The sequence below is a fragment of the Melanotaenia boesemani genome, chromosome 23 (assembly GCF_017639745.1).
Source record: "Melanotaenia boesemani isolate fMelBoe1 chromosome 23, fMelBoe1.pri, whole genome shotgun sequence".
Taxonomy (NCBI): Eukaryota; Metazoa; Chordata; class Actinopteri; order Atheriniformes; family Melanotaeniidae; genus Melanotaenia; species Melanotaenia boesemani.
The window spans coordinates 6272790-6286707 of record NC_055704.1 but is presented as its reverse complement, the minus strand read 5'-3'; the positions used below and the strand labels follow the sequence as shown (position 1 = coordinate 6286707).

The 13918-nt window shown below is 41.1% G+C and overlaps 2 protein-coding genes and 1 long non-coding RNA gene across 4 annotated transcripts; all 3 read left to right on the top strand.

Annotated features, from left to right (window-relative positions):
* Positions 1–55: 55 nt before the first annotated feature.
* On the top strand, positions 56–2143 carry LOC121635098 (zinc finger MYM-type protein 1-like). The gene has a single exon (XM_041978158.1). It carries the CDS (start codon positions 86–88, stop codon positions 2141–2143), a length of 2058 nt encoding a protein of 685 aa, XP_041834092.1. The 5' UTR covers positions 56–85.
* Positions 2144–2900: 757 nt separating this feature from the next.
* LOC121634990 lies at positions 2901–7135 on the top strand. 2 transcript variants are annotated; one of them, XR_006009334.1, is made up of 4 exons: positions 2901–3008; positions 5513–5665; positions 6083–6175; positions 7101–7135. It is a non-coding gene; the product is annotated as an uncharacterized LOC121634990 (long non-coding RNA). The 2 variants fall into 2 exon arrangements; XR_006009333.1 differs by lacking the exon at positions 2901–3008 and adding an exon at positions 5277–5302.
* Positions 7136–9422: 2287 nt separating this feature from the next.
* tnnt2c (troponin T2c, cardiac) lies at positions 9423–10364 on the top strand. The gene has a single exon (XM_041977974.1). It carries the CDS (start codon positions 9549–9551, stop codon positions 10362–10364), a length of 816 nt encoding a protein of 271 aa, XP_041833908.1. The 5' UTR covers positions 9423–9548.
* The last annotated feature ends 3554 nt before the right edge of the window (positions 10365–13918 follow it).

Below are 13918 nucleotides of genomic sequence, written 5' to 3'. Positions count from 1 at the left end.
TCGCAGAGGACCAAGTAAGCTGCCATGTGACTTTGTTTTCAATAGGAGGGAGAGTGATGGGAGAAGTTGCCACCACCAATATTTTATGAAGACCTTGGTTAGTGGTGAAAAGATTGTGAGAAGTTGGCTCATATATTCCATTAAGAACAACAGCCTCTTTTGCTTCTGCTGCAAACTGTTTTCCAAGAGGAACATTAACTTAACAAGTTCAGGAATTACAAATTGGAAACATGCAAGTGCTTACCTCACATCACATGAAAACAGTCCAGAACACCTCAATTGCATGAAAGCATGGAAGGAACTGTCAGTGAGGTTAAGAAGGGGAGAATCTATTGATAAGCAGGAGATGGCACTTCTGGAGGCGGAGAGGATGAGATGGAGAGCAGTGCTGACACGTCTCGCTGCTATTGTGCAGTCACTGGCAGTTAGAAATATGGCTCTAAGGGGACACACAGAAAAACTGTTCACACCATCAAATGGGAATTTTCTCAAAGAGGTTGAACTTATGGCCAGGTTTGATCCCATTATGAAAGATCACCTTAACCGTGTTCAAAGTGGAACAGCAAGTCACAACAGCTATCTAGGCCATCACGTCCAGAATGAGCTGATTGATTTGATGAGCAGAAAAATCATATCTGTTATAGTGGACGACATTAAGCAGGCAAAGTATTTTTCAATAATTCTGGACTGCACCCCTGATATAAGCCACACAGAGCAGCTGTCAGTGGTCATTAGAGTGGTGTCACTGATAGAGAAGCCCCTTATCAGGGAACACTTTATGGGATTTTTGGAGGCAGAGGAGTCCACAGGCCAGCACTTGGCATCCATGATCCTGGCAAGACTTGAGAAGTTGGGAATTCATTTTGAAGACTGCAGAGGACAGTCATATGACAATGGGGCAAATATGAAAGGCAAAAATAAAGGAGTTCAAGCCAGGCTCTTAGAAAAGAATCCCAGAGCTCTGTTTGTGCCATGTGGGGCACATACATTGAATTTAGTTGTGTGTGATGCTGCCAAGGGATCTGTTGATGCTATCAGCTACTTTGGTGTCTTGCAAAAGCTGTACACATTATTTTCAGCCTCCACCCAGAGATGGGCTATACTGAAGAAACACGTGAGCATCACCTTGAAGATGTGGGCAGAGACAAGGTGGGAGAGCAAGGTTAAGAGCGTTGAGCCCTTGAGGTACCAGGGAGCTGCTGTGAGAGATGCCTTAATTGAGGTGAGAGACAACACCAAAGACTCTGCCGTAAAGGCTGAGGCCCAGTCCTTGTCTGAGGAGGTGGGGTCATACCGCTTCAGCATCTGCACAGTTGTTTGGTATGACATGCTATCTGCAATACAGCATGTCAGCAAACTCATGCAGTCTCCAAATATGGATGTGGACCTAGCTGTGGGTCTTTTGAAGAAGACTGAGCAAGGTCTCCAGAACTACAGGACAAGTGGCTTTGTGACTGCACAGATGGCAGCCAAAGACATCTGTGAAGACATGAATGTGGAGGCTGTTTTGAAGCAAAAGAGGCTGAGGTCCACAAAGTGCCACTTTTCATATGAGTCACATGATGAGCCTTTCAGTGATGCACTTAGGAAGTTGGAGGTTGGATTTTTCAATGTTGTTGTTGATGCAGCCATATTATCCACCAGGGAGAGGTTTTCAACATTGGAAAATGTCGGAAACAAATTTGGTGTCTTGAAAAATTTCCCAAGTCTTGCACATGAGGAGTTGGCAGAGCAATGTGAGGCACTAGGCACCACACTGCACTTTGAAGGGAAGTCTGATTTTGATACTAAAGAGCTTGTGCAGGAAATCAAGAACTTCCCTGACCTGCCATCAAAAACCAAGAGCCTTCTGGAGCTCATCACTTTCATACATGACAATGATCTATCAGAGATCTACCCCAACTTTTGGACTGCTCTCAGGATTGCACTCACTCTGCCAGTTACTGTGGCTCAAGCAGAGAGGAGCTTTTCAAAATTGAAGTTAATTAAGTCATATCTTAGGTCAACAATGTCACAGGAACGGCTCACTGGCCTTGCTGTCATCAGTATAAATCAGTCAATACGGGAGCATATTTCATATGATGATATTATTGATGATTTTGCATCCAGGAAGGCCTCGGAGAGGATCTCGCCCTGGGAGTAATTCAATGTAGAACCGCCACTGGTACTAAGGAAATACAGTTTTGACATAAATGAAAGCTTTGTAAAAGAGGTAACTAGTGCTGTGTCTAAAAGTAACATGATGACATATTGTGCCAAAGATGGGCCTTTAGAGACTGCTAAAAAGAGAGCTGCTTATGTCCACAAAGAGTTCCCACTGGTGAACCCCATAGAATATGTTGTGGAAAAAGGGGAAAAACCAATTGCATATGTTCCTGTTGTTACCATGTTGCAGAAGTTGCTTAACAAAACAGATGTTTTAAACAGAGCTATGGCAGAAAAAGTCCATGTTCCTCAGGAATACAAGTCATGTGCAGATGGGCAGTACTTTAAAGCAAATTCACTTCTTGCAGGTCTGAATTCACAATTGCCCTTGGCCTTTATCTTGATGACTTTGAAATAGCCAATCCTTTGGGAACTTCAAAACTGAAACACAAAATGTGTGCAGTATACTGGATTATTGTCAACATTCCTGCAAAATATCGGTCAACCCTTAACTCAATCCAGCTTGCTCTACTTTGCAATACCTCCACTGTGAAAAAATGTGGCTACGCAAAAATCTTGCAGCCTCTTACACTACTGTTCAAAAGTTTGGGGTCACTTTGCCATGGGATTCAATAGGGAAGTGACCCTAAACTTTTGAACAGTAGTGTATCTATGATCTGAAGTTATTGGAGCAAAGTGGTGTTTACCTGGAGCAACTAGGGACAAGTGTTAAAGGTACGATTCTGTATGTTGCAGCTGATAACCTGGGTGCCCATTCTCTTGCAGGATTCCTGGAAAGCTTTGTTGTTGACAAATTCTGCAGATTCTGTTTGGCAAGCATTAGTGAAGTTCAACAGCAAGAGGTAAGTTCTGGCTTTTTTCAGTCCCGAGAGAAAGAGTCCCATGATAAGCAGGTACTAGAAGTGAAAGAAAACCCGGGATTAAGTCGAACTTACAGTGTCAAGGAATCATGTCCTTTAACTGAGAGTCTCGAGCACTTCCATGTGGTTAGTGGGTACCATCCTGACATCATGCATGATATCTTGGAGGGCATTGTTCCCATTGATTTAAGTCTTTGTCTAACTGATCTGATCGGCAAGAAATATTTCACTCTAGCTATGCTAAACGAGGCCATCAGGTCTTTTAATTACACATTTACTGACAGCACAGACAAACCTCAGATGATTGGAAAGGGATTTTCAGCCAAAAGGACCATAGGTGGTAATGCCCACGAAAACTGGTGTCTAATAAGGCTCCTTCCATTTCTTATTGGCCACTGTGTCCCTGACAACACTTGGGAAATTCTCCTGCTTCTCAAAGACACTGTTGAGCTTGTTGTGGCACCAGGGCATACAGAAGAGACACTGCATTTCATGAACTGTAAAATATCAGAACACAGAAGCTTGCTGCAGTCAGTGTTTCCGGAGTTCCATTTGAGGCCAAAACATCACTATCTGGAACACTATCCCCAGCTTGTAAGAAAATTTGGGCCCTTGTCTGAGGTTTGGACAATGTGCTTTAAAGGCAAGCATAACTTCTTTAAAAGGGCAATCCGTAATACCCAAAACTTTAAAAATGTGGCTATGACACTTGCAACTAAACATCAGAAAGCAGTCAGTTACCATCTTGACCGCAGCTCGTTTTTCAGACCATCTATAGAAATGATCGAAAAGATTGTGGCATCTAATACGGAAATTCTGTTTGTCTGCAAAAAAATGACAGCCTGGTACTGTGAGCATTTGAGATCTTACAAACTTCAATGTCATGATGTCAACATTTGGTGTGTGGTTAAGATGTCAGAGTTAAATGATATCCTATGATATCCTATACAAGGAGAACTTATGGTGACACTGAGGCGTTTTGTTATTTGCTAATTACCTGTTCAATTTCCCCCAGATGGCTGTGCAGCATAATGGATTAGATTTATATAGCGCTTTTCAAGGCACCCAAAGCGCTTTACATTGTGAATCCATTATTTATCCACTCCTCACTCATACCTGGTGATGGTAAGCTACGTGTGTAGCCACAGCTGCCCTGGGGCAAGCTGACGGAAACGTGGCTGCCAGTCTGCGCCTACGGCCTCTCCGACCATCACCGAACATTCATCCACATTCATACACCAGTGATGCCAACACTGGAGATGCCAACACTGGAGGCAAGGAGGGTTAAGTGTCTTGCCCAAGGACACAACGACAGATGACTGCGGGAGTGGGAATCGAACCGCAGACCTTCCGATCATTGGACGACATGCTCTACCGCCTGAGCCACTGCCGCCCCGTCATGAGGATTATTGTCTCTGAGGGAGATATCAGAAAAATGGCAATGACAACACGACCAGACACACTTCAGGATTTGGTTGGCTGGCTCCAAGACAGTCTCCAAGCAAATTATGGCTTCACCCTACAATACCAAGATCCAGAATTTAACAACGAACTGTGTAATCTCACAGATGTCTCAGAGCTCCCAGAGAAACCAACCATAAAGATAATCCCAATGGTTGAGCTTGTCCCAGTCACTCCAAACCCTGAAATGTCTAGTGACTCAATCAGCCTGGCAGACACTGAGATCCTATCTGTGTCCTCTTCTGAAAGAATCTCTCCATGGCCAGAAGAATTTTAAATTCCCAAATTTCCAGTGGATGTTGAGTATAGACTTCGCCAAGGTAATCTGCTGTATCTCAGAGATGGAGAACTTTTGAAAGTAACCAAGGAGCTAAAACATGACATCCTTCAAAAGCTGGCAGAGACTATGTATTCATTTAAAACATATCCAACCAAGGAAGAATTTGAATCTGTAGCAAAATCCTTGGTACAAATACACCCATGCCTTAAAGAATCAGGGTCACCCCGTGGATGGGATGGATGGAAGAACAGTCTGAAGTTTAAGATGGGTAATTATAGAACTAAAATGCGCCACCTGGGCCGAGCTGATGTGGCTGTGAATGGAGGTAAACATAGAAAGTATTAAACAAGCGGAGATCCCCCTAACAAAGACATCAAGAAGCCAAGGAAGGGGGAAATAAATTTTCTGCCTGACTATCCAGACGGGATGGATGACCAAAACTTGAAGAAGCTCGACAGGTTTTAGTTAATGAAGAAGAAAAAGCCAAATGGATCTCTTGTAAAGAAAGAGGCCTGCACTTTTTACTGAAAATCAGGTTTGCATAAATTTTTCAGAGTAAATTTGTGCTTCGGACAGATTTTAAAAGACGACTACATTCTTGTATGCATTTTTCCATGTAGTCACATGAATATATGGGAATATCTGTTAGATTGACATCATCAAATTTAATTTGTTTTGTCCTGATTATACAGTGTAAAGGGTGTCAGTGTAATTTATCATTTACTCATTGTGTTCTGTGTTTCAGGTTTTTTCCGAGTTCAGCAGAGTGGTAGGGAGAAATCTGAGAGACAACTTCTTTGACACACTGGACCAATTGTCTCCCAGCTTGATAAGCCTGTTCCGAAATAAGAGAGGCCTTTCTGGACAGCTCTTGGCAGCACTTTTACATCAGTCAAAGGTAAAAATTCCACAAAGTTTCTCAAGTTTTTTTTTTATATATATAAATATTATTTTTCTCTGTCTTTCTTACCTTTCTCTCACATGTTAAAAATATAAGAACTGAGAAATGAGGATTTGTGATGCGAATTAAAATCTTGCATTTTTAATGTTCTAGCTCCTTTTTCCTGTATCTGTTCTGGTTGGCACTTTTATTTTTTATTTTTTCTTTTCTCTAGTCTCCCCGTCTTCTTTTTACGTAAACTATTTTAAACCCCCATCTCTTAGCTTTTTCTTTTTTTATTCTTTCTTTTTATTTGCCATCTTTACTATTTTCCAGACTTGTGATAAATAGCATATTTAGTCTTAAAAAGTTGATGGGAAGTTTTGAAATTCTCATAAAAATTTTGTCCTGTTTTGCATCCTTGATTTCTTTTAGATCACTGAACCAACAGACATTCGGTGCCTTTGCCTACGAGGACTGCTGGTTCTCTTGGGAGATGATCCTTCGGTTTTCTTCAAGACTTATTCTGTAAGTAAATAAAATTGTTGGACAAGTTGCAAGTCCATGTGGTTTTTTTTTATTATTATTTGTTTATTGTAAATTAAAAATTAAGATACTGTTAATGAAGATGATTATTGTTGTTATTATTTTTATTTTTATTAGAATTATTTTGAAGGGACCAAACAACTAGTATGTGTACATTATTGGTTGATAGTGTTGCCGTGAAAATGTGATAAATTACTTGACATTTTGTCTTGATTGTTAAAATGATTAGGATGCTTTTTTCAGTAGGTGTCCAAATCTGCTCAAGCAGCACCTATTGCGAGACTTAAGATAAAGTTTTTGTCTTTTTTTGTGGAACTCTTTGCAAAAGGGGAGCTGAAATGACAATTCAATGTTAATACATATACTTGCAATTATCTTAAACTGTGTTGTAGGGTGGCTGGGGCAGGGCCACTGCAGCAAAACGCAGACACACATTTACAAGCAGCTGTTTCTGGCCCATCAAGTGATTCTGCACATTATGTTTCCTGACAACTGGTGTATTTGTTGAGTTTTCATATCAAGTCAACTGCTACTGCTCACCTTGTTTATGCTAAATTTATTATATATTTTGAGTCAGAATTTTAAATACATCAAATGTCTTGCTTCACATCTGACTATAGGTAGGGTGGATGTTGGAATGTGGAATGTTGAAAATTATTAACCAACTATACTGCAAATAATAGGATTAACTTAAAGTTGCGTGGTGACATAAGTTCTCTCAAAAGTTATACATAGACATTACACAACCTCTCCGTACTTCTGATGGGCAAGACCACCTTATTTAAGACCAGTGTTCATAGCTGCCAGTATTGTAATTCTTTCAATTATTTTCTTGATCCAGTTTATTTTACAAGGATTTTCATCCTAAATATTTGTAGGTAAATCAACATCTGTTTTTTTCCATTAGGATCGTGCTGATGAAGACGTGTACAATCAAACTGCTGTGGGAATCCTCTGCATTGATGAAGAACGTCTTCAGCTGAACCCAGCCAGAGTGGGGATCATTTTGGAAGGAAATGTGGTAATGGAGGACTTGGCCAACCTTCCTCAGGCCTTCTGTGTCCTTTTTGGGCTGATGTATGCGCTACACCTGGACTACCCTAAATGCTTGAAAAACACTTTCCTCTTTGTTCAGCAGGTGATGCTCAACTTTGGTAAGAATGAGCTGGCACCCAAAATCCAAACCCTGAAAAATAAGCTGTTTTTGTAAAATTTGTTTCCAAATATTTTACTGTTCCTGATGCCAAGTGCTTAGTTTTTAATGTTTCACTGTTTGCACTTTATGTCAAAATACATTAGCACTGATACTGTGTTTGAATCTTAGATAGGGGTTTATTTACTTAGTCCCACATGAAGCACAAATAAGAATACTTAGGATTAGTTGTGCAAGGTTAAGATTTTGGTAATTAGCATGTTTCTGCTATATTGTGAGCTGGCAGCTGAAAAATTTGGCAAGTTTTGGAACTGTTTTTGAGCCTGACCGGTTTTGATGCCAATTTTTTATCTACAAACTGCCGTCCGAGGTTTAACTGTTTAGTAGTTTTGATTAAAGTGACTGTACTGTTGTGGTTATCTCAAAAAAGTTCAGTCTCATGAGCAAAAGCTAGTGCCAGAACTGTGAAAAAATATGTAAACTCATGATCAAAATTTGTTTATTTGCAATAATGGTCTGTGTAGCTTTTTTATCAATGCATTTTTAATGCTGTATGTTTAAATTTGGTATATTAGGAAAATGCTAGTCTGTCAGGCTGAATTGGTTGATCTCACATCTGTGTTTGAGTAGCCGATAGTTCAAGAATTGTTCACTCGATAGCTACGGAGAGACTTCATTATTAAGAGAGAATGTTTTGGAAATTCCAGTCAGAATGGAAAGGCAGGTCATGTTCTTTGACTTTGTTAGCTGAAACTTATGCAACTACAACTGGTTGGCTGAAAGTCAAATAAAACAAAATACATCATTTTTGTCTCATTTTTGTTTATTCAAAGTTTCTGTGTAACACAGGTATAAAAGTATGATCAACTTGAAATGTATTACAATTAACTGAAAAGTGTAATGAAATTTCCAAAGAAATTGACATTGTAAAAGATTTTTCCTTAAATCAACTTGGATTTGAGTTAAGTAGACGTAGAATATAAAGTGTAAAGAATTTTTAAAGAAAGTGACTTTACAAAAATTTTTAAGTAACATCAACTTCTGAATTTAGTGTGGTGTACTCAAAATGTCTATTTTTGTGAAAAGAAAAGTTGAAGTGAAATGGACGCAAGTTTTCATATTCCATGACTTAAATTTTTTAAGGCAACCGGTTTCCTTAAAATTTCTAAGTAAACTCAACTTATCCGGGCTAAGAGTGTACAAGTCTACAAGAGCAAAGCTGATTTTAAACTGCTCTGAACCAAATATATCCCTTTGCCGCCTGTCTTTAATGACACAGTTGTCCCCTGCAGCAGATACCAGGAGTGCCTTCATTATCCTGGAACCACCTGCTGCTGTTGTGTTGTGCACAGGCATTTCTGAGCAGAGGGAAGTCCACTCTGAGACAAGACAGCAGGGCATCCTCTTCAATATTTAGCCTCCCTGTCCTCAGTTCCCAGAGGGTTTATAATATGACTGAAGATAATATGTACTGTGTACATTTGCAGCTGTACAAGATGAGGTTTTTCAGTGAATTAATTCCTACATGCTGCAGAGCACCTGTTTCTTATTGTCAGTCAACTCATCCTCTAAAAGCATTCTTCCTTTTCCCACTGACAACTCAAGACTTCATTAAATCAAGGCAGATGGGAGCAGTCGTCCTTTAATCCACAAAAACTGTAGAACGGATCACAAATTAAAAAAATGAGGATAGTTGTTTTTACCTATTATTAGAAAATTTGATTAAATAATCAAGCAAAGACCTGGGATAGACCCTGAGAGATGTATTTGACCCTTCAGCCAGTCTAAAGGAGGAGGAACAGGGAGAAAATGCTGAACTACACAACAGTTTGGTTCATTTTCCCCATCTGATTAACACCAGCAGCTCCGCCTGTTGGAAGTTTCTACAATTTGTTCCCGAATGTGCTGTTATCTGCTTTGTGGGAATGGATGGCACAAATATGTGGGAGCATTTGTTGTATTGCTAAAATAGTCTTTCATTTTGTCCTTACAAAGGAATGAGGAGCCCTAGAGGGGGGGCTCCTGCAGGAGGGGGGGTCTGATGGGGATAAAGTGGGCGAACAAGACTTGGTGGAGGAGAAAATAGACCACTCCATCTGTCTTGAAATTGATTCCGGAGCCCATGTGGTCACATGATGAAGGAATGCCTTAAAAACCCCCAATCCACCCACCCCAAACCTCCAGTCATCTCTGGTTTAGGCCATGCTGGCTGGTCCGGGAAGCTCAAAGGGTGTCATGATGTCAAACTCTGAGCAGATTGTGGAGGACTATGAGGAGGTAAAAGAGGTGAACGAAGAGGAAGAAAAGAAGGAAGAAAACGACCATGAAGAAGGCTCTAAACCCAGACACAAGACGACTTATGTGCCAAACATTGCTCCTCCAAAGCTGCCCGAGGGTGAGAAAGTTGATTTTGATGACCTCCACCGGAAGAGGCTAGAGAAGGATTTCAACGACCTCCAGGCTCTGATCGAGCTGCATTTTTCTACCCGTCAGAAGGAGGAGGAGGAACTGATGGCACTGCGCAGCCGCATCGAACGGCGGCGCTCCGACAAGGCGGAGCAGCAGCGTTTTCGGGCAGAGCAGGAGCGCGAACGCCAATCACGGCTGGCTGAAGAGAGATCAAGGCGAGAGGAGGAGGTGGCCAGACTGCGTGCCGAGGAGGAGGCCAAGAAGAAGAAGATATTCTCCAACAAGTCGTTTGGGGGCTACCTGCAGAAGGCTGACCAGAAAAAGGGCAAGAAGCTGACCGCTCGCGAGGAGAAGAAGAAGGTCTTGATGGAGCGCAGGAAACTGCTTAGTATCGACCACCTGAACCATGAGAAACTGGTGGAGAAGGCTCAGGATCTCTGGCAATGGCTCCATCAGCTGCACGCTGAGAAGTTTGAGATGGCAGAAAAGCTCAAAAAGCAGAAGTATGAGATCCAAGTGCTCCGAAACAGAGTCAGTGATCACCAGAGGGGTTCCAAAATGTCCAAGACCTCCCGTGGGGCCAAGGGCAAGTCTGGCTCCTGGAAATGAGGTTTTGTACATTGGAAGTTTTTGTTGAATCTTGTTTGCCAATAAAATTCAGCAACAAATAATGTTTTTCTGTCTTTTGCATGACTCAGCTCCTTTCTGGTTTTTTATTTTTGTTTTTTGTTTTTTTGTATTAATTTCACATCTTCAAAAACTTTCTTTTCCTTGAAGTATTTTGAATTTTATGAACTTGTGTTATTTTCCAATAAACTAGAGCTTGAATGCAATCCTGTCTCTTATTCTTCAAATCTCTGGAACTCAAAAAACCCAATGGAGAGTCATGCTGCCAGCAGGATCATGGTAAAGAGCTGACAAGTCAAACAGGTGCTGCACAGCTGACTTTTGTTTTTTACTAACTAATTTAGGCTCAGGAGCATGCATGAGGCTACAGAAATCTCTTGATATACTACCCTCTGAAGTTATTAAAGGAAAAAAGGAGGAAAGTTGTGGAACATCAGCTTGTTGTCTCTTCTAAACTTTGTCCATATAAGCTAGCTCACTTTGCCCCCACATTTGCTCATATTTCTGAAGAAAACTCTGGATTTTAATCATTTTACTGTTTTTAGTCAAATAATCAATGCAGGCAGACGATTAACAAGCTGCTCTGCTAAAAAAAAATCACGGATGTTCCAAACAAACACAAGAGCAGCTGAAGCAGATGCTGCCAGACCCCCCCTTCCCGTCCCACCTGAACACGTCCAGGTGGCCCCCTGAGGAAGGAGGTGAGCAGCTGAGTGTTGAATTAATTGATAACTGTGGAGAAAAATCATAGAAAAAACTGTTCAGAATTAATAATAGTAAATAAAAAAAAGTTTGTATTTATTTTAGAACAATTTAAATGGTTGCGAAAATCCTCAGCTATGACTGCAATGTAGGTTAGGTCAGCAGTTTGGGACTCATCCTCCTGCTTTGCAGTAGGAACAGAGACATTTCTAGTGTGGGTGACTGCTTATTATCCAATCAGAGAAATATTTACATTTTCTAGATATCAGAAGATTAACTAGCAACAACCATATAGCATCATATATGTTTCCCCCACTAATCTAATGCTTCACCTGTGAATCTACAGATTTGGATTTTTTTTTTTTTTTTAATAACCTGTCCTGTCCAGCATCATGACAGTAGAATGATGGTCCAGCTGCCGTGTTGAACAAATTTACTCTGCCAAGAGGAGCCTTTTGGATATGGGGCTCCCCTTGAATCTTAAATGTTATTCTTGTTATTTTAAAACAGTTTTTGCTGGACCGGATCGAACAAACAGAAGGAAAAAGGTGGATGAAGGAGAAATAGGAAAAGAAAATATAGAAAAAGGGAGAACAAAACAAAAGGTAGAAAAAAAAACTACAACTGCAATCAAAGCTAAAATGAGAAACTAAACAGCTGCTACACCAGGAAAGAACCATGAAACATGCTAAAGGCTTCTAAGAGAACACAACAGACCATCTATAGGAGAGAAGAAAAACTGTAAATACCATGAACAGCAACAAACACAACATCAACAAGTATGTGTGTGCATGTGTGTACGTGTCTGTGTAGGAGTGTGGGTGTCTGTGGACTTAGTTGTGGTGAGAAATCATACAAATACAGCCGCACCCCCTCCACGGGTCAGAGGAGACCAAGACGGCTCCAAGCCCCGAGCAACCAGCAGCCACCACAGAGACCAGAACCGAGACAGCCCACCTCAAGAACAATGTCCAGACAGGAGGCAGAGGCAGGTTGCCGCTTGGTTAGCATGCTATTAGGACTGTATGAAAGTTTATTGTAGTGTGTTTTAAACTGTGAGATGATCATCCGTCTGTGAGTGCAGCAGTTCTGCAGGACTGTCTGGGTGCATGTGTATGTCTCTTTGTGCCTGTATCTCTGTGTGTGTGGAAAGTTCAGTGAAAACAGGTGTGTGTGTGTTAGGGGGTCTTGAGAGTGTGTGAGTGAGCTCATTGGTGAGACACTGAGGAGAGAGAGAGAGTGCTTGGTGTGTGTGTGTGTTTCAGAGTGAGTGTTTGCCTGTCTGAGAGTGGAAAAGGTGGGTGGAAACGGTGTGACTGAGAGAGCAAAGCGGGTTTAGTGAAAACTCCGAGTTAGTTGACTCCAAGTTAAGGGAAACTCTGGGTTTTCGGTTTCACAAAGTGAGTTCAGTGTAACTCTGAGTCAGTTACTGCAGCAACAGATTCGTTTCTCCTCCTCTGTAGCTGCAGCCTGCAGACTGAAGGAAGTGTCAGACATTGCATGTCCATTTCTTGAAGAGCCAGTTGACATCGAAGCACAATTACTCTGCAGATATCTGCGCCAGGAAAGTGTGATCAGACCCCGCTTGGATGTTTTGTCATTCCCTCATGATTATTTGTTTTAGCGTTACCATTTTTCTGCACGATATTGGTCATATGACACATCGTGGACATGCTCTCAGTTTGGAGCAAGCTCTTTCTGCTGCACTTCATTTTTTTGCCAATGGGAGTTTTCTTTATAACATCAGTGAAACGCTGAGCATATGTCAAAGACAACAGTCACACAAAGGTGAGACCATGAAAGACTGGTTTTGTACTCCAAATATAAATGTATTGTGAGCAACATAAAATGTAAAACACTCTTTAAAACTCTTTAACTACTGACCAGCCAGTGACCTGGAGGTGAACAAAAACATTAGTATATAAATTTATAATAAAGCTGTTCTTTATTTATCTGTATTTAAACTAAAGCAGCATCTAGAAACCAAACATCCAACACAAATGGGAAAGCCGTTTGCATTTACTACAACACAAACGCATGCACGCGCGCACACACACTCACAGCAGCAGGTAAACCAGTGAAATACGTAGACTTTAACACTGGATTTAATGCAAATGTGTAGAACAGAAAAGGGCATGGCTAACGGTTTGGTAGAGCTAGCTTAACCTTCGAAGTACCAAGTACTGTCATGAATGATCTGCCTAATGTTTATTTAATTTCAAGACACAGGGTTTAAATTATTTGTGGTTTACCTGTTTCGTGTGTTAGCCCAGAGTCTTGCTGCCCATTGGCAGCAACCACAACTGAAGAGTTGTCTCTCTTCTCTAAATAAAAAACCGTCTGATGTCCATTTTTGACCACTAATAATGACGCTCGAAATAACACCAGAGTTCAGATTAGGGATAAAACGCCAGGCTGTTAGCCAACACGGAGGATTCCCCGCTTCCATAAAATTCCTCTGTGATTGGTCATACTGTACCTGTGTTGCATTCACATAAGCCAGGAAATTACAAAACTACCATCTTCTTTGATGTCATGAGGCAGCTGAGAGAATGTAAACTTATTCCTTCTGGGATAAAAAAAAACATTCGGGGCTTGATGTGAAATGTTCGGGGCTTTAGCCGGGAATACCCAGGCCAGGCAACGCCCCTGCTCAGATTCCTATCACAGCTCCTTCAGTAGATGAAGGAGATTATGTGAATAGGAAGACTTTCCACAGCATTAATGTGCAGGTAAATAATAGCCTTTAGAATCCCAGATACTTCACATTACAGCTACTGCAGCTAATTACTATTCTATTCTTTGAAGATGTGATGCAGCCCACATCATCAGTA

What these genes read in the sequence shown, in the direction of transcription:
- tnnt2c (XM_041977974.1), top strand. Translation starts at nt 9,549, where the DNA reads ATGCTGGCTGGTCCGGGAAGCTCAAAGGGTGTCATGATGTCAAACTCT.
- LOC121635098 (XM_041978158.1), top strand. Translation starts at nt 86, where the DNA reads ATGAAGACCTTGGTTAGTGGTGAAAAGATTGTGAGAAGTTGGCTCATA.